General features: G+C 53.7%; 8 protein-coding genes across 8 annotated transcripts; 3 read left to right on the forward strand and 5 right to left on the reverse strand.

Annotated features, from left to right (window-relative positions):
- Positions 1–1,368: 1,368 nt before the first annotated feature.
- On the reverse strand, positions 1,369–3,510 carry AYL99_10250 (hypothetical protein; the record flags this gene model as incomplete). Its single annotated transcript, XM_018841756.1, has 4 exons — positions 1,369–2,301; positions 2,435–3,141; positions 3,202–3,259; positions 3,355–3,510. The coding sequence occupies 4 exons, from the start codon at positions 3,508–3,510 to the stop codon at positions 1,369–1,371; spliced, it is 1,854 nt and encodes a 617-aa protein (XP_018688644.1).
- A 2,756-nt stretch (positions 3,511–6,266) lies between these two features.
- Positions 6,267–7,631, reverse strand: AYL99_10251 (hypothetical protein; the record flags this gene model as incomplete). The annotated part of the gene is made up of 4 exons (XM_018841757.1): positions 6,267–6,863; positions 6,945–7,407; positions 7,463–7,542; positions 7,623–7,631. 4 exons carry the CDS (start codon positions 7,629–7,631, stop codon positions 6,267–6,269), a joined length of 1,149 nt encoding a protein of 382 aa, XP_018688645.1.
- A 772-nt stretch (positions 7,632–8,403) lies between these two features.
- Positions 8,404–8,725, forward strand: AYL99_10252 (hypothetical protein; the record flags this gene model as incomplete). Its single annotated transcript, XM_018841758.1, has 2 exons — positions 8,404–8,483; positions 8,545–8,725. The coding sequence occupies 2 exons, from the start codon at positions 8,404–8,406 to the stop codon at positions 8,723–8,725; spliced, it is 261 nt and encodes an 86-aa protein (XP_018688646.1).
- Positions 8,726–10,680: 1,955 nt separating this feature from the next.
- AYL99_10253 (hypothetical protein) lies at positions 10,681–12,189 on the forward strand (the record flags this gene model as incomplete). The annotated part of the gene is made up of 1 exon (XM_018841759.1): positions 10,681–12,189. One exon carries the CDS (start codon positions 10,681–10,683, stop codon positions 12,187–12,189), a length of 1,509 nt encoding a protein of 502 aa, XP_018688647.1.
- Positions 12,190–12,515: 326 nt separating this feature from the next.
- AYL99_10254 (hypothetical protein) lies at positions 12,516–13,446 on the reverse strand (the record flags this gene model as incomplete). Its single annotated transcript, XM_018841760.1, has 4 exons — positions 12,516–12,887; positions 12,951–13,071; positions 13,138–13,330; positions 13,380–13,446. The coding sequence occupies 4 exons, from the start codon at positions 13,444–13,446 to the stop codon at positions 12,516–12,518; spliced, it is 753 nt and encodes a 250-aa protein (XP_018688648.1).
- A 405-nt stretch (positions 13,447–13,851) lies between these two features.
- AYL99_10255 (ribosomal protein S8.e) lies at positions 13,852–14,593 on the forward strand (the record flags this gene model as incomplete). Its single annotated transcript, XM_018841761.1, has 2 exons — positions 13,852–13,925; positions 14,029–14,593. 2 exons carry the CDS (start codon positions 13,852–13,854, stop codon positions 14,591–14,593), a joined length of 639 nt encoding a protein of 212 aa, XP_018688649.1.
- Positions 14,594–15,583: 990 nt separating this feature from the next.
- On the reverse strand, positions 15,584–16,541 carry AYL99_10256 (hypothetical protein; the record flags this gene model as incomplete). The annotated part of the gene is made up of 2 exons (XM_018841762.1): positions 15,584–15,600; positions 15,656–16,541. 2 exons carry the CDS (start codon positions 16,539–16,541, stop codon positions 15,584–15,586), a joined length of 903 nt encoding a protein of 300 aa, XP_018688650.1.
- A 1,202-nt stretch (positions 16,542–17,743) lies between these two features.
- Positions 17,744–19,066, reverse strand: AYL99_10257 (chlorophyll synthesis pathway protein BchC; the record flags this gene model as incomplete). The annotated part of the gene is made up of 5 exons (XM_018841763.1): positions 17,744–17,865; positions 17,927–18,674; positions 18,731–18,799; positions 18,853–18,923; positions 19,027–19,066. 5 exons carry the CDS (start codon positions 19,064–19,066, stop codon positions 17,744–17,746), a joined length of 1,050 nt encoding a protein of 349 aa, XP_018688651.1.
- Positions 19,067–19,364: the final 298 nt, after the last annotated feature.

Here is a 19,364-nt window from a genome sequence, read left to right on the forward strand (position 1 = left end):
TCCCGCCTGTCCGTCTATACCCATTAATTTAGTTGTGTTAGGAATTCCTCCTCCCTGCTTCCCTCCCTTTGCTTTGCCCGTCGTAGGTAGCAATAGCACGTGAACATACATGTCGTGCGCAGGTATACACACACCTATGCTCGACTCTGCAGGAATTCACAGGGTAGCGAGCCTCCGTGAATATCCCATTCAGTTGCCAGCAGTTGGAAAAGGGATTGTGCGTGTAGTCTCACGAATCGATCAAGTTTCGTCTGTGAGATCAACATCCTGAATCCTCACTCTTCCTCTCCTTTGGGTGTGGAAAAGGTACAAGGATCGATATACGGCAGAGAGGAAACCAAAAGGTGTCAAGGTCAAATGTCATGTTGGGGGGTGACAGGAAGATCGATGCCTCCCGGGCTTGTCTGGCCAGCAGAATCATGTAAAAGAGAAGGAAAGCCAGATATCCTCAGTGCTCAGTACACCACGACAGTCATTTCCTGCGCAACGAGCGACACGAAGCTCATCAAGTTGTTTTCAGAAAATGATGTGACATTGTTCCACCCGCGATTGAACAAGTTCATAAAAGCCATCCTATACCGCAATAAGTTACCCGCTGAATGATGACAATGTCCAGCTTCGAATCCTCCCTTTCCTCAAATAGCCATGTGCAAACCGATCATACTGTGGGCGGTCTCAAAAACGTATGTGCCGGGGTTGTGTCGCAGGCTGGTTGTGCTCGGTCCTGTTCGATGCCATACTGGATATGTTTCCACAACTTTTGTCTGTCCATTTTTGCCCTTGTCCCTGTTCCATACCCTTGTTCCACGCTCCTGCTCCTTCGCTATGCTGGCAATAGCCCCTAGACAACAGCAACATACACATGTGCACGCACAAGTTCCAACGCAACACACTCCCATCGATGCCATACAGTTTTGTTCGCACTTGTACCAGGTAGTTTTCGTTTTCTCTAGACCTCCATGCTCCCTTGTTCGTGCCACCTATTCCTGGGTTTTCCATCGCAATTTGTGCCCCCTTCGCGCGCATCTTCTTCAATCCCAACCCATGGTCCCGAGCAAAAACACAAACGATGTTCTCTAGGTCGTCCCTCATATGCAAAGATTGTCCCACTGCCGGCGCTTTCGACCAAGTTCAAACCCTCCAGCAGCCCAGCCTCCAGCACCGCCCGCCAATATCCACGATACAAAGCTAGTAAACAGATGTGCATTGAATCTGGAAAGAATCAAGTACATGAAAGTCGGGGAAAAAAGAACTAGACAACCTTGCTCAACATGAAAGATGTCGTCGGAGTCGTTAATCGGTCAATGAGTGAACTGTAGTGGTGTTGAAGGGCGACTTTGGGAAGCAGAGGTCCGTGTGTTGGCTTTTTTAAGCAGGGCTCTTCGCGCTCTGAGGGCCACCATTGCGACGGGGGCCTTGGTTTTCATCAGGCGTCACCATGCTGAGGCTGTCAATGCCAGCGGAGAGGAAGGCGAAAGGATCTCCACCAGGTCCATTGCCGTAAAAGCCATTCTGAGGAAGATTGCTCGGGGCATTCATGTCAGCGGCACCGCTGAAAGCAGCTTGGGCCGCAGGGCCGAAGGATGAATGAGACATGTTGCTGGATGCGTAGCCAGGAGTCATGCTGCCCATCTGGGGGAAGGGAGCGGCTGGGGGGCCTCCCATCCCAGAAGGCATGCCAAATTGACTCGGTGGCTGCGCAAAAGCTGCTCCAGAACCAAATGCAGCTGCACCAGCACCATATGGAGCGGGTCCCGGAGTGCTAGCCATCGAACCAGGCCCCATACCATACTCGGACGGCGGTGCCATAGGAGAAGGATAGGCTGAATCGACCACGACTGCGGCTCCAGCACGAGGGGCACCACAGCGCAGACAGTTGACATTCTTGGCAAAGTTGTGGTATGAGCAGCCTTCTGCACCGCAGCGCCAGTCACCAGCTCTGAAGGGGACAATGCCAGCTCCGCCGCGGCCGTGATGTCCAACTCCATGTCCATGATGTCCCATGTGAGGATGATGACCCATCATGTGAGGAGGTCCATAACTGGCGTAGGAATTGTAATATGGATCAACACCCGTCGCTCCTCCCGCAGGGAAAGAACATCGGAAGCAGGCAGTACGGCGTTGGAAGTTGGAGAAGCCACATGAAGGACAATTCCAGTCACCTGGTCGTGGTCGGTTTTTGCTTGGAGGGAATGGAGTCAGAATCTCGGCGGCACGATCGAGGACTCGGCTTGAAGAAGGCGAGACCTCGATGGCCTTTTCGTTGAGGGCGCGTCCGTTCATACAGAGACTTTCAGCGGCCTGAGAAGAGAAGACTAGTGTTAATCCTCGATCAGAGTAGGGGAATGATGAAGTTGAAGGGCACGAGGGGAGTGGGCCGAGGGTTGATATCAGTGCCGTGGAGGCGAAACTGGGAAATGAAAGTGAGACATACCTCTTCGTGGGAAGAGAACACGGCGAAACCTGACCCTGTAGGCTTGTGCTGATCCGGAGTACGAAGGGTCCAGAAGGCGATTGGCCTCCCTCCGAATTGAGTGAACCAGCTCTCGAGTTCAGACTGAGTGGTGTCGTGCGGAAGACCGTTCATGTGTAGAACCTTGCTGCGTTCCTTCAAGAAGGCGTTCACATCGGCCCTGGCGTCCATGGGGCGAGTCAAAACATCTGGATGTTCGTGGGCGGGCTGAGACTTCCGAATGAGGCCCCTGAGAACCCTGGCCAGAGTGACTGCCTCCTCCATGGCGCGCCGAGGGGAAGCAGGCGCCAACGCCTGCAGATGGAAGGGCAGGTTGTGCTTGATTGGCGCCGACGATTGCACAGGCTCCACCTCGAGAGCAGCACAGATGTTTGCTAGAGAACTGGGGCCAAAGGGCAGGGACTCTGGGTGGTGCTGTTGCCATCGGGCATACTCTGAACGCAAGTCGAAGGTCCGGGAGTGTTGCAGGTAAGCCGGTAGGACGACTGCCTTATCACGGGCCTCTCGAGGCAACTGGACCCGCAAGTCCCAGGAATCCAGTGTGACAAAGGAAAACTCCAGGTTCTTGGATATAAGGTGCTCCTGAGCGAAATGGTCAAAGCGAGTGACTGCATCCCGGAAAGAGCCGGCATTGCGAACGTGCTCCCAGGTCAAAGTAGTGAGGCTGGCTGTGATTTCAAGGATCAGTTCATGCAAATCTCCGTCCTCCCGACACAGAAAGTACTCACTGCAGAGGGGTGTGATGGGCGTGTTGACGGGCTTCACTAGCACGCTTTCCCGATAGATCTGGAACATCTGTCAACAGGTCCGGTCGTTTCTCTCATCGCCTCTGGTTCTCTTCTCATCCTCCCCCGTAGCGGACACCGCCAAGAAACACATACCTCGTCACACGTCTTGCTGTCGAGCAAGATCCAACCCAGCTCAATCACTTCTGCAGAATCTTTTGTGACATAAACACCATGTTCATCACAGGTGGTCGCAACGTGAATGACCACATAGCGGTCGAGCTTGGGGACGGAAGGAGCAGCGGTCGCCATGACGGTTGAAAAAAGTCGACCGGGTCGTTACGTCGGGCGGAGAGGGCAGGCGGACAAATTATCGAGCAAGTCGAGATTATGGGCTATGCTTTGACCTCGTCAGCCAGGAACCGGTGAGGAGTGGGCAGGGTGGGAAAAAGTACCAGAGAAGAGCTCACAGACGTCGAGTCAGAAAAAAAAGCAGACACCCGACCCAACTCCAGCAGCTCGGGGAAGGTAAGTGCAGGACAAGCGGCGAAGATGAATTTGATACAGGCCAACCTCTCTCTCGGTTTTCCCCCTGAAGACAACAGGACACAGAGGAAAAGAGAGGCAATTCGACAAAGATCAAAAACGGACGGGAGTGATGCCGATGGCTGCGAAAAGTGAGTTGGGGAGAAAGATGAGAATCCCAGGTGGAAACGACAGCAGAGATGGAGTTCAGTTCGGGTGCAAGCAGTCAAGTTTGTCGAGGCAAAATCGGGGGAGCTAAACCACAAACTCACGTTCAACTCGGCTTTTTCAGTCCAGTCACCAGTGGGTGGGCTTACTCTATCCCACTCCCACGCCCACGCCGCAAAGCAACCCGCTAAACCTAAGTTAAGGACACCAAACGGCTGCAGACCACTGACCGGATTCCTGGGTTTCGGTCAGTGGCTGGTTTGCAAGCCGTTCTTCTCGTTGTTCTGTGATTTTGTTTTTGGGAATATAACATCCACGGTACAGTAACTCTCTGCTGAGTCTGCGCAAGTCGCAGGTCGTCGGGGCTGTTGCTGTCAACCAGATTTCTCGAATCTCAGGTGCGTCCAAGTGTGACCCTCGGGGCCATCTGCCTCCTGCTTGGTCTCCGTCACTCCGGGGGCCGCCAGGCGAGGGAGGGTACCGTGGCTATAGATTCTCCATGTCGTCCTACGCATGTATGATTGACGACTGCACGGAGAAGGGGAATCAAATATGAGTGCAACCAGCATCCCCGTTCATTTCCTGCTCCAGCACGCGACGTCTTATTTTACATTGCCCTCTCGTGGATATCTGCAGTGCCTGACAGCCTTCTACGCGTGCAGCTAACCGTGGCCACACTCGCACAAACAAACACAAGACCCCAAGGACGTCAGAAAAATTCAATGATAATTGTCTCCCACCTGCGTGGTCAGAGTGGCTTGTTTCAGGACGCTGGGCCCTGGATTTCCGGCAAACGGCCTGGTCAACTAATGCTGGCTGGTGGAGCTGCGAAGCACGGTTCAAGTAAGGCTCCGTCTGTCAATTCCGCGAGCTAGAAGCTCCCAAGCGTGCCAGGGGAGAGAGGCTGCCAGTTAGGCTACTGAACAGTGGGCTGCTGCTAAGGCTAGCTACCACATCCACCAAATTCCGGAAACGTGGGATTCGCAGCGAGCCCTCTGAGCGAAAAGCTTAACACAAAGAGATACCACTTAATCAAGCAGAACTTCACATTTTTGTGCTCCGGCACCGCATCTCTCACGGGGGTCCACCCTCGACTCTGCACTGTCTGCAGGCTGATGCGTTGGTCTCCAGGTCTTCCATGAGCCCCGAACATTGGCGTGCTGCCAGTGGCGCCCAGAGGGGCCCAAATGTGCCACAGAGAGGAGGTCGGTGGTGTCGACTGTCTTATTTCCCTGCAATGATTGACGCAGGTTGACACGGATTGACAGCCAGGGTCCCGTCTATCATCACATCACATCTGCCAATGCACGCCGAGTGTTGCGTACCACCGCCCACGGTCGTCCACCCCCGGTTGAGCCTCTTGGTACAGCTACTGCTAGTCTGGAGCGTCAAGTGACTTTCATTTCCAGAAGGGAATGGCGCCTGTTCCCGAGTTCCGGCGCACGAGCAGATGGGTTACGACGAGGGCCCAAGGACTAAGGCAGCAGGGGTTCGGTGCTAGGGCCCACGACGGGCCATCATTGCAGAATAAGTGGCACTGTCTGACGCGGAAATACCTTGTACATCTAGAGAAAGCACCTGAAGACGTGTGAAATACACCTCACCGTTGGGGATGGAGAAATAGAGAACGGCCGCCTCCTGTTTCTCGAAGCACAACGGAGTACACAGTTCTCAGCCAGGGTCGCCTTCAGCATAAGGGCGATCTAACCGATGCAGTTTGCTGCGAGGACCTCGTCATGACGAGGTGCTGCCGCAAAAGATAGGTGTCATGGGCTTGATACTATGGGAAGGGCCGCCTGAAACGGGCTTGCTGCAGGCTGCAAAGTGCTGGGCCATCACCGGCGCCCGTGCCTGTGCCCGTGCGCCGGGTTGCCCACGCTTTCCCAGTCCCTCTCCCTTTCACTTCCCCCTTCGGGGCCCCTTCCAATCGGCTAAGACGCTGGGCAGCTAGCTCTCCACCTCCATCTCTTTCCTGCCAAACCACATTTGGCTTCAGCTCTGCCGACTCCTCATCGGTCGAGCCAGTAATGCCATACTGGGGTTGGCTCACCTCCTCATAGTGCGCTTCTCTCTGGGGAAGACTAACAGATGGAAAGGCCTTGATCTTCAGACCTGAGGTTACCAGCAAGCAAAGCAGAGATGCCCAATATCGTCTTGTAATGTTGACATCTTGTCTGGGGACGGATCGACCTGTCCTACGGCTGATCCTGCTGCCCAATCCGAACACCCATCCCCGGTTGTGCCGCTGCCAAACTCACCATAAACAAACCACTATATCAGAGGCGAGAGGCTGGAAGCTCACTTTTCTGCTCAACTCTCACCCCAAAAATGAACCACGATCTGCTGCTGATCGCAGACAGCTCTAGAACATCGAACTAGAGAACGGTCAAATCGAAGGCGGCCTCGTAGCCATTGTAGGCCACGCCTCTCAGATTCCAAGCTGATCGTTCACAGGTCTGCGTATTACCTCCCGCATCGGTGGCTTTCGCAAAAATCCTTTTGTGGCTGCCCTTCTCCATCTTGATCTCAGCTTGCCACAAAGACCAGGTCCACCGGCTCGCGTCTTTGCCACCATCCTGGAGACGCGCATCGGTCCAAGTTCGACCTTCATCACCAGACACCTGAACTCTGACCACCGGACCATGGGCCCCTTGTGGGACGGCATACCCAAGCACCTCGATCTTCCCGGAAGCAGGCAGAACAATGGTGGAGCCCGAGGTTGGGTGGGCAACACAGGAGTTAATGGGCATGTCCAGCATCGAGGGACACCGGTCCCAATATTTCTCAGCGGTTTCAGGGCAGACGGCCTCAGGCGGCAAAATCTTGTAGTCACGCTGCTGATAGAAACATGGTGATTCCCTGTCCGAGACGGTGATGCGGTCAAGCCATTTCACAGAACGAGCGCCCAACACTCCCGGGACGATGGCGCGGACGGGGAAGCCGTGTCGGGCTGGCAAAGGCAGGCCATTCATCTTTCGTCCGCGCGGTGACAAGTCAGCAGACGTGCTGTTAAAAAGGGGGGGGGATGGTCACGGAGCGCTCTCGGCTCGTACCTTGACTGCCAGGATCACATCCATGGCTGGGTCCATGGCCCGGGCGCAAGGGATGCTGCCTCCATACCACTCATCGGCCTGAGTTCTGCCGCCGTAATTGGCAAAGTGGACATGTCTTGGTGGTACGTTGTCACCCGTGGTGTGGTGGTCCTGGACTCCGGCCGCGAGCAGGATGTCACGAACTCGAGGACCCTCCCACACGCATGTCATGAGAGCAGCATCCTCCCAGTCGACACCCAAGACCTCCTTGATGCGTGTGCGCATGGTATGTCGGCGATTTCCTGCGCACTGCAGCGTGCAGGTCACCCTGGCTTGCGGGAAGTCATTCACGAGCTGGTCGACGGTGAGATTGAGGGTCCTGGAGACGAAACCCTCCCCATCAACTGTGACTCGGTGGTCTGTCCCGACTTTGTGCTGAATTGGGCCGTGGTTCCGGTCATAATGGTCGCTTTTGGTGATGAAGCTGTTGTCGCCATCATGAGGCTATTCTTGATCAGGGAAACGGAGTGTTCCCATACCTTGAAACGAGGTCAATCATATATGGCTCGCGGTTGATGGGCTTCTCGACCGTGCCATCGTCGTACGGACAAACTTTGGCCTATTCCAGCCGGTCAGTCGTTGTTCTTCTCGCCTGATAGGCCCTGAAGCACACGCAACAAAATGCACGGGCAGACCTACGACTGGCATTGCGAGGGAGTACGGCGTCCGTGATGATGTTTGGAAAGATAACACACAACGAAGAGATGAGGTTCTCGAGATTGATGATACGGTGGCTCGTAGCCGAGACAGCGGTGGGAAGTCAGAAGGACGAGGGTGGTGCTCCCACCGCCATCTCGCAATTGCATACGCTGACGCTGTTCCCCGAAACCCCGATCATTTCCTGATAGGAGAATGGGTGCATAGATAGCGAGTGCGGGGCAGAACATCTCCAAAGCGTCTCCTTTTCTTGGTGATAATCATCCTATCTGAGCCTCAAAGGTCGTATACAACTAGTACTGCTGCCATCGACTAGCAAGGCTGAGCAGATCAGGATCATTTATCCACCAGAACGGTACTGACTGGAGCTGAAGAGCTCAATAGGGAATCGGGTTCAGCCAATCAGAGACGACATTGAACCAGATCCATCAAGCACGCAATTCACGGTCGATCATAACTCTCTGGTGGCGCATATGAGAGTGCTAACATGCTGTACATGCTCAGAACCGGCGACAACGCCACCTATACCATACAGAGCGCTTATCGCATAAGGGACATATGATATAGATATCTTGACAATCTCGACATAGCGGTGCAACAAGGGGAAGTCGTTTTTGGGCATGCCATTGTTAGCATTCGATGCATATGACTAGATGATCTGTATGCTCCGCAGTACCCGGAACGAGCACGTGATATGGCTTATACTCGGGACACTTGCCGTCTCAAGAAGCCTTGTTCCTTGAACAAGTTCTCCAACTCCGCAATGCTTGACGAAACCTTTTCCGACACCCAGTTTCGCGAGCAGACAGTAATTACACCTTTCAATATTATGACTTTCTGGAGGTGTGTTCTCGGACCCCCTTTCCCCTACTCTCCGCGGAACATGTGGCTGACCTGTCTGCAGCTCTTACAAGGCTCTTTCGCCAAAGACGCGCGCCGTCATAGGTGTTGCGCTGATGCTCAATGCGTCCGCAATGCTGTTGTTTTCAGATCAAATCGAAGCGTCTCTGGGATTATCCCCCCCTCCTGACGATCGACAGAAGGTGTTCAAGGTGTACAGCGTGGAGCGGGAGACCAAGGGATGAATCAGCGCTATCGATCAGGTCGACCAGCTTACAACCCATGCACCTTTCTCATGAGGCGGAAGCGCCTCAAGCCGATCCTGCAGCGGACGTGGAAATGTGTTTTGGAGTGGCATACATGGCTATAACATCCGAACCGGTCCCGAGGCGGGTCTCAAGTTGGATCGCGCAATATATCGAGTTCCCGGGTGCCATTTTGATCTCCAACATGTTTCTGTCAATCGAATAGGATGGTCATGGGCCATCCTTCGGCATCCGGCCAGTGTCGACAGGCAGATACTCAGATGATCATTCGACGCGACACTGCAACTGGTGGGGGGCTGACTGACCATGGGACCGAAGAGTGGAATCTGAGTGCAGCATAAAGTCAAAGACGCAGCCCTTGAGCTCGGCAGGCTGCTCAATGCCATGCTCGACCGGAGCGGCGGGATTGTTTGGGGAAGGCGAAGTCGGACGAACTGATCAAGAAGTCGAAATGCGTCCCACGACTCTGGGCCATGCTAGGACTACGATGTTTGGGAGCGCGTTGGTGTTTTACATTGGTGGCGGTGGTAGAAAGTTCAACAACTTACGTCCGCTTTTTCCAAGTTGTCCTTTTAGCTCACCACTGGACTCGCCTGACCATGAGGCGCGACCAGTACTAGATGGTGTTGCATCAATTCCGCAACTTCCCTCTATGAGAGAGGTGGGCTGTTTCACGCAGGGCAAAGAAGGCTCTCTCACAGCAACGATTATATACTAGCAAGAACCAGCCGAGACGGTGAGATTCCCACTTTACCAGGCCCAGACATGTCTCTAGTTAACCTGGTGAGTTTCCCCGTGTTGAGTCAAATTCAGTCGCAGGCTCGATTTTGGATGCTACAAGGATAGCTATGTATATGTATCCACATACATCACTGACACTGACACTGGATGACCACCAATAAGTGAGTTATCCTTATGTCCCCTGTTCCCAAAGGGCTGAACTATACCTTATGCCAACTTCCCGAATCCACGGAGTAATAGTCAATGCGATCAGTCAGTCATTTCCCAAATTGATTGTTTAGACTTGCTCCAGCATTCGAACAGGTCGACCCATTCCCGTCTAGTCTCTGAACCTTCACTCTTTCCATCATGCTCGAACGTATATCCAGCATGAGGAGATGGGGTGCTTGGCTACAGATTGTTTAATCTCTATGGTTTTTAATCGTACCCCTGGCGAGGGCCATTACATGCCTTCGAACCCTATCATGGTACCGGAGCTCTCAGGAGTTTCCCGCAATTTGAGGACGTCGCACCGCAGCAAAGTGTCCAGAACGGATTTCACTAGGTACTAACTTTACATACAGATACCACCTAACCAGAGTCACCAGGTAGTTTTCAGGCGCAGGGTTAATCACGGCAGATGAAACCATAAATGAGGTTTATGGTTTGGTGGTGCGCTTCCGTCAATTTCTTTAACTTTCAGCCTTGCTACCATACCTGCCCCCGATCCCAAAAACTTTTGAGTTCTCGTAAGGTGCTGAACGGAGCATTATGTGAGAATATCCCACCCGTCTGATCCCTGGTCGGCAAAGTTCATGTAGATATCGAACCAGTCAATATCCTCGGGAACCGCATTTTTTATTTCGCTGGGAGGGAATACTTGATGTGCTGGCTGCTAATCTAACATCGGTGGTTGATTGACCCGAAATCCCCGATCAAGAATCCAGGGCGATTTATTATTCTGCTGCATACTCTTTCTTCTTCTCTTATGTCAATGTTTGTCAACGACGAAGTGTACTGCGATGTATCCAGCAGAGTCCGGTGCATGTGAATACTTAACATCATAATCCGTTTAACAGCGTACCTGGCCTGCAGATCTGGTCTTTCTTGTTCCGACAACCCTTGGCAGACACAGCATCCAAATAAGCTCTTCCTATTCCATTTGAATTCATTCCCTCCCTCTACAGATGGCCATGAGCAGATCGTCGCCGATAATGTTGTGCAGACTCAACCACACGCCGAGGCCTCACTGCGGCCATAGTTTCTCGTTCTCAACCAGAGGGTTTGCGACGTCCAGGTGTCTGCTTCTCCGCACCACGGAGCTCGACGGTCCCAAACTGAGCGGTTTGAAGGTCAACTCTGCCCGTCTCTGGGACACGATCCACTCCACAGCACAATGGACCTCGGCCACGAAACCGAAGACAGGCGATATCAAGACTGAGGGCCTTTCGCGCCTGGCGCTCGGTGACGAGGACAAGTGCGCCCGTGACTGGTTCATCGCCACCACCCAGTCCCTGGGATGCAAGACCCACGTCGATCAGATGGGGAACATCTTCGCCATCAGACCGGGCCTGTCGTCGTCGTCCCGGTCTGCCAACAGGCCCGGCGCCCCCGCGACGTTCGCGGGCAGCCACTTGGACAGCCAACCGAGCGGTGGCCGCTTCGACGGCGTTTTAGGTGTCGCTGCGGGGATCGAGATGTTGAGGGTCCTCAATGACAACTGGATCGAGACAGAAGGCGATGTGGGCGTAGTGAATTGGACCAACGAAGAAGGCGCCAGGTTTCCGGTGAGCATGATGGGAAGCTCGGTCTGGTCCGGTCGTGTCGGCCTGGAGAAGGCCTGGGGCGTACGCAGCGTCAGTCCTGGACTGCCTCAGGCCACGGCCGGGGACGAGTTGAGGAGAATTGGATATCTGGGAGATGTCCCTTGTTACCGTGATGGGAAGCCAGGCACGCCTTTAGGTGCACACTTTGAACTACATATCGAACAAGGACCGAAGCTCGAAAGGGCGAAGCAAAAGATAGGGGTCGTCGAGGGTGTCCAAGCTTACAAGTGGTTCACCGTCACAATAACAGGGAGGGAATCGCATTCCGGGACCACGGACTTCGAGAACCGCGCCGATGCTCTCTATTTTGCAGCGACATTTCTTCACAAGGTCCGCAAGATCGCCGAAAGCTTGAAGGGGCTCGCAACCGTGGGCATCATGAACGTCTCTCCGGGGAGCATCAACACCGTTCCCGGTCAGGTTGAGATGAGCTTGGACCTGAGAAATCCTCTTGATAGGGGCTTGAAGAGGATGGTCAAGAAGGTCGAGGACTTCATTCAGTTGGTCAACGAGGGTGACCACACAGACTCAGAGAAGGTCTCCAGGCTAAAGGACAATCCGCTCACGAAGATCCGTGTGGAGATGAAGGAAGACTTTTCGAGCGACGCCATCACCTTCAATCCCGAGGCTATCCAGTGTATCGAAGAGAGCGCGCTGGCTGTCTTGGGAGGCGATACGACGAAGCTCCAGAGGATGCTGAGCGGTGCAGGGCACGACAGCGTGTGTACCAACGTGCACTGTCCTACAGGAATGATCTTTGTCCCTTGCAAAGATGGGGTTTCGCACAATCCGAGCGAGTGGTGCAAGGAGGAGGATTGTGCTGTAGGGGCGAATGTGCTTCTGCATTCGGTGTTGAGGATGGATCGGCTGAGAAAGGAGAGAGGAGACTTCGACTGAGAAGAAAGCGAGAAAGAAAAGAGTCAAAGGCGGCAATGAGACAAAACGTTGAGGCGTGATCAGGAAGTAATGCTGCCACACAAAACGCGACAGCTGGCCAGTTAAGATTACAGCCTCGATGCATGACATGTTCATCATTGCTCTATGTGGTTCCATGGAAGTCTGAACAGCTGTCAGATCCGCTGCTCGCATTGAGACATTCTCAGTTCTCTTCTCTCGCCTTGTGTGCAAGGCATTGGTCGACGTCCGTCTCGAGAGGTCACGGTCATGCAGGAGTGTTCGTGCGCATGGTGCCGAGCTCCTGATGCAGCCGATGTTCAGACCGTCTAAGAGGCCGGGGGAGCACCACGACCACGACCGAAGCCACCGCGGAAGGTCGGCGCAAACTCGCCAGGAGCACCTCCCTCTTTGGCTTCACCACGGTCCTCACGACGACGATATCCACCATCACGATCACCGCGCGGTCCACCCCGGCCGCCGCCGCGGCGCTCACGTTCCTCACCACCCATCATTCCACGGGGAGGAGCATGGCTGCGCTGCTGCTTGATGTGCGTCGCGGGCACGATCTCGGCGGGCAAGTGAAGCCATTCGCGCAGGTAGTCCAGACCCTCGGGCGTCAAGGTGTAGTAGTAGTATTGCCAGGAGAACTGGGTCTTGAGATAGCCACGGGAAGTGAGGGACTGGCAAGCTTTGATGACCTATCACACACATCATGTCGCGTTAGTTCCCGTTTGTAACTGCGGGCTTTGTTTCGAACGTACGAAGAGGTTCTTGGTGTCGATGTCACCGTGCTTGGGGAGGTTGTAGTCCTTCTTGGCCACGAGAACACCTTCGCGGAAGAGGTACTCGTGGATCTTCTTGCGGTCGGCCTTGGGGATAAGCCTGCAGAGCGCACAATTCGTCAGTGTCGGATATCCTGTAAGGGAGGGCAGAGTGCGCAGATCTCACATTTTGGCGATGTCCTTTGGGGTTTGCCTTGTGTGGACGGACCTTGGTGCAGAGTTGAGAAGCTGGAGAAGATGTTGCTGCGAGTTCCTGGCGCTCTTCGGGGAATCGCACACAACAGGAGGTTGATTGACGGAAAATAAGGGAGCGGTAGTGGAAAAAGGTGAAATCGACAGGACTTTACTGAAAGCCCAGACTGAATGTGTGGCAGTCTGTGCCAAGATTTTAGCCTTGGCACTATATACGGCGGATCATCAAGACAGCCCAGAAGACCACAGTCACCTCCAACTCACCCAATTCCCAGAGCTGCATGATGCCGCACTAATAACTTGCCGTACCAGAAGCCCCGGGCGCTTGGCAAGAAAATTCTTGGCGGCCGACCTGGCGCACGCTCTCGATTTTGCGATTTTTGGATTCGTGGGATTGAACGACCCTCTACACTGAGACGACAACACACATCCCCCATCTCAACGAGATCTCCGACGACATACTCTTAATTGCTCACTGAGTGACTGCTGATTTGATCAGGTCAGTATTTCGAATTTCCCATCGTGCACCTGGCCGAAGGAAGTTGAACGAGAACACCCAAATTCCAAAGCCTTTGGGTCACTCGACCTTTTCGCCTTCCTGCAATTGACACCTCCTTTCGCGGGCATGCCAACAATCTGAATACTGACAAATCTGACATCTCTGCAGTTCCTCCTCAGTACCGCAATCATGGGTATTTCACGAGACAGCCGCCACAAGCGGTCTGCCACCGGTGCGAAGCGCGCATACTACCGCAAGAAGAGGTACATTTCTTTCCCCCCTTTCCGCCAACCTGTTTTCTCGAGCAAGGGAGTCAAAAGAAGGAACGATTGGGATCTGACATTGTGTTCTTTTTGCTACGTGTAGAGCATTCGAAAAGGGACGCCAACCTGCCAACACCCGTATCGGCGCCAAACGCATCCACCTTGTCCGTACCCGGGGCGGCAACACCAAGTACCGTGCTCTGCGTCTAGAGAGCGGCAACTTCTCTTGGGGCAGCGAGGGCATCGCCCGCAAGGTGCGTGTCATCGTCGTGGCCTATCACCCGTCCAACAACGAACTCGTCCGCACAAACACCCTCACCAAGTCCGCCGTCGTGCAGATCGACGCGGCCCCCTTCCGAACTTGGTACGAAGCGCACTACGGCACGAACATCGGGCGGAAGCGAACACAACAGACCAAGGCGGCGGGCGCTGGGGCCGCGGCTGCCGAGGCCGGTGCGGGAGAGACCAAGGTCAGCCGGAGCGTGCAGGCGAAGCGTGAGGAGCGGTTGAAGAAGAGCGGCAAGATTGAACCGGCGCTGGAGAGACAGTTTGAGGCCGGTCGGCTGTACGCCGTCATCTCCTCTAGGCCCGGCCAGAGCGGTCGCGTGGACGGCTATGTCCTCGAGGGTGACGAGTTGGCCTTCTACCAGCGAGCTATCAGAAAGTGATGGAAAAGTAAAACTCTCTCCGCTGGCGACAAAACCACATCGTGGGGGGTGGAGGCGTAGGAATGGGGTTGATCGCTTCTGCAAAAAAGGGATGATGATGCTTCTCTGTGAGGAAGGGACGAGGCCTCTTGTCTGGGTTGTGGAAATGGGCAACAGGAACGAGTTCCCCTCAAAGTCTCGTGGACAAGCAAGCAAATCGATCTTGAGAGGGCGATTAACCGATTGTGTCTGACGATTACGAAGATGGTGCGTTCTGTCGTGTGGCACTGAGCTTAGATCATTTTTTTCTTCGCTCTACTCTTTGCTTCTTCTAGCCCATCAATGTTCCTGATACTACTACTCGAGGCCTAGTGTGCTCGCGGGCAGAAGCAACTTGTGTGAAGGGAGAGACAGAGAGAGACTAGCAGAAAAAATGCAATGAAAAGTGAAGAATCATCGGCTAGAATTCAATTTCAATCATATTGAAAAGGTCATTCAGTAGTGTCTGTCTGTTCAAGGGCTTCAATGATCAGTGTTTTCCATCCTCCCCAAAACACAAGGACTTTCTGTCACCAAGCTAGCTTTCAATGTATCAATCAACTCGAATGTGGACATTTGGGTCTTATTCTCCTGTGGCCGACAAAAGTCTGCGGGACAAGAAGTCAATTCTCCGGTTCATTGTGAACCAAGAAGGCTGTTCCAATATGGGTGTTCCAGGCTTCTTCCGACGGCTGCCAACTAGATCTCCTGTCCCATTAAATGGTACCCTGTACTGTCCAAAAGTTCATGCAGTTATCATACGCTCGAATCCCTGTAACCTCTCGCTTGATGAGATTCGCGATGACATGACAACGTTAGGTCGACGGTTTCCATCTTTGGCAAAACCCGTTTCCTCGTGGGGGATGACGCTGCCGAAAAATGGCTGTAGCTCAAAGCACGCGCATCTCGAGATATGGTTTACCGAAACCACCGAAGATGCAGTGACGATGCACTCGTGAAGTTGACCGAATCCTATTCCTCGGTGACTTCTCCCCGAATCAGTTAGCCATACCGACAGCAAGATTGACAGCGGCTAAGACTTACGAAGAGGTACATCAGCACCAGCCTCCCCGCCGAAAGAGAGGAATTCATCGAAGATCCGCTTGGTGTACTCACAGATCGAGGCGTCGGCGTGCGGAGTGTGGGTAAGCCTGGCCCCCATACCCATCTGTCGGTAGACAGTAGCTGAATTTCGTGCGTACGCGGCTTGGATCCTGGCCTGGCGTTCAGCACGACGGCGCTCAGCTCGCTCCCGCAATTCCTGAAGCTTGGCTTCATGGATCTCGATGGCAGTGAGAAGTTTCCCGTGTGAGTGGTAAAACGCCCTGGAGACTTTGAAGTCGAAGAGGCCGTCAGTCGCGGTGAAGCAAGCCTCCTGAAGACGACTCTTCTCGGAGGCGAAGAGGCTGTCAAAGCTAGCTTTGTCGAGGGTGCTGTAATCCGCCACCTTGGACACAGTGTCTGGGATGACCTCGACGAAATGGGCCAAAAGCTTCTTGTCATCACGGGAGATGAAGAGGGCGTGAGTGAGCTTGACATAGAGTTCAAAGCCGACCAATTCAGCCGTCGCAATCAACCAGCGACCTTGGATTTGTAGGAGGTGCTTGTAGAATGCCAAAAGCCTCTTGCCGCCAGAAGAGCTGAGCAAGAAGGAACGAATGGCAGTCAGGGCAGGTCGAAGGTTTTCGTACTGGACCTTTGGACCGGGCTCTTTGCTCAAGACATATTCGACGAATCGTGGTGTTGCGAGGATATCTTTGACAGGAAGAGGCGCTTTGTCGTGAAGGAAGTGGTGCAAGGCCGTCTTGTTGTCTTCGTAGAGGAGAGTGAAATAGGGATCGAGAGTGAGTGACTTTGCCGGCGCAGCTCTCAATGGGAGAGTAAAGGTGGTGGTGGTCGAGGACGTGTTGGGTTCCTTAGGAGGCAACATGTTTGCTGGTGCAGAGTGATGCGATATTGTACAATTACTCTGAAGATGATGTTCTCTTGCAACGATGATGGTGGTTGTTGAGTTGTTGATGGTAGATGGTCGACAGTGAAACCGAACAGAAATGAAGTAGAAATATTTAAATCACTGGGATCTCTGGGAATCAGGAGGCTGGGGGCCATGGGTGCGGCAGACCATGTTTGATTCGATCTGAGTGATATCGATATCACTTCACGTCTGGTGTGCGAATGTATATGTTCTCTTTCCCTTCATTCCGTCCTGAACCCCCAAACGGCTGCCTGATCTCTGCTATATCTCGCCATCTTCGTCGAATCTGTTCAATTGCAGGGATGTCTTTTGTGACATGGGGACCAGGCAGCGCCATCACCATCTCACAGGGTGTTTTCCCATTTCACCATGACTTTCTCAACATCTGGACATTCGGTCAGGACGCCATCATGGCGGACCCAGTCCATCTCTTACATCCGAGCAGCGTGAGCAGACGGGGTACTGCGGTTGCGCCATTTACACAGCGACCAGTCAATTCTGGACGGCGATGTTTTGCCAAACCATAGCTGCATCGGGCATGCCATTAGTGGTTGAAGAGAACAGTCCCAGGAGTAAGTAGACGACAGGACACGAAAGCCACCCCGGAGGCCTACATATACACCTAGTTAGGTAGGTCGACCTTGATTGATTCAAAGCAGGAAGCAAACAGCGTCGAGTTGTTGCCATGACTAGAGGTTAGCGTTCTGCAAAGAGCAAACAGACAACGTTGTGGGCTGAATAAGCATCCCCAAGCTCATGCAGCTTCTGGTCGGACGGAGAGCAGAAGGATGCTCAATGATCGCGTCCAAGTCGATGTCTCTCGTCAATGCAATTACCTACAAGACCAAAAAAACGTCAGGGAACAATAGTGGGTGGCATCGAGAGAGACGTTGAAGATGCAAAGGACGTGGGCCGAGTTCGGACTGTTGCTCAATGCTCGAATAGGAAAGGCACACGAAGGTCCTCATATTAAAAGTGGCTGCACCACTTCTACATTGTACACCGTCTCGACATTTCATTCCTGCGCCTCCTATCGAGTGCACGAGAGTCATTCTCCAAGACACCAATGGGCCTTGATTCCAATACAGAGTCATCTACCGTCCCTACAGATTTGCCTCCCACCGAGACCCGCCCGACGTTGTTGGTGACGCGTTGCTCTAATCGAAGACAATGGCTGCCTTAATGGCGCTCTTGTTCTTCATCGACTCCAGACATTCGGCCCATTGCTCCAGCTTGAATGTCTTGTTGACGATGCCTGCGACCTTGACCTTGCCCGAGTCTGTTCGACCACACGGTTAGCTTGGATTGGTAGGGAAGAGCTGGGAATGCACAATACATACCGAGGTAATCGATGGCAGCAGGGAACTTGTATGTTTCACTGAACGACCCGAGGATGGTGATTTCGTCACCAAAGATCTTGGTCGGTGGCCACGACACGCGGTCCTTGTTGCCATAGACACCGTACACCACAAGCTTGCCGCCTCTTCGCACATAGTTGATGGCGTCCTCCAAGATCCTGACGCTGCCCGTGGCTTCAACCACAACGTCGAAGCCATATGGATTCTCCCTCTTGATTTTTTCGAACTGCGGGCCAGGGTCTTTTCGGGACAGTTCAACGTACTCATCCGCCGCGTCCAGGGATTTGGCGAGGTTCATCTTCAGTCCCTCGGGCGCGGCGATGACCACATGGCAACCACCATTCTGGCGGAGCATCTGTGTCAAGACGAGACCCGTGGGTCCCGCACCGAACATGAGCACGCTCGACCCCATCTTGGGGGAGATCTTGTCCAGGCCGTGGGCAGCGCAGGAGGCGGGCTCGAGGAGGGTGGCGTCCACATCGGACAAGTTCTTGATGGGGAACACTCGTTTGGCAGGGTATGCGCAGTACTCGGCAAAGCCACCGTCCATGGTCACACCGTGGGCTTGGAAGTCTTCACACAGAAGCTCCTCCCCGCGACGGCAGTAGAAGCATTCTCCACAGAGCTCTGAGTTGTCTGCAACCACCCGCTGACCGATTTCGAAGCCCTTGACTTTGGGACCAAGGGCTGCAACGACGCCGACGGTTTCGTGGCCCGGGATCAATGGGAACTGCAATTTCTGTTAGACGCTGTCCACAGTCACCACAGGGAGCTTCTCGCTCATACCTTGGCCAAGAATTCACCCTCGTGGATGTGCAGGTCAGTGCCGCAGACACCGCACGCCTTGACTTTGATCTATGTCCTGTCCTCAGCATTCCCCTCTTTCGGTCTGCGTCGAGTCGACCTACCAGGATGTCATGTTCGCGGAGCTTGGGGAGAGGGACCTCGACGACGCTGAACTTTTCTGGCTCATCGTACTCTAGACACGCACAACAGTCAGTCCATGATTAAGCCAGATGTCACGCTCTGACCGCTTCTTTTCCGCAATCGAAAACCAACGCAGTCACGGGAGGACGTCATACTCAAAGCCTTCATCTTGGAGGGAAGGCTTGCGGAACCCATCTTGGTGGAGGATCTCTGGTCTACGGGAAAGAGAAGCAGCACAACAAGATGGACGACTGGCAGAAGATAATATACGAGCGAAGAGCAAGAGACAACTTATCAGGACGGTCGACTGATCCAAAAAGAAATATGTTGAGGGGGAAGATCCTCCGGCCAGCCAAAGCTACCAGGCGCAGCCAGACAGCAACAAAACGATAGCTTGGGCATCGCAGCCGAGTGCGGGGCGAGTTTCTTTGCTTGATCGAACCTTTTTTCTCGACATTTTCCGATAACGATCTCACACTCCTCCGAGATATCA

This window comes from Fonsecaea erecta, assembly GCF_001651985.1.
Source record: "Fonsecaea erecta strain CBS 125763 chromosome Unknown Scaff11, whole genome shotgun sequence".
NCBI lineage: Eukaryota > Fungi > Ascomycota > Eurotiomycetes > Chaetothyriales > Herpotrichiellaceae > Fonsecaea > Fonsecaea erecta.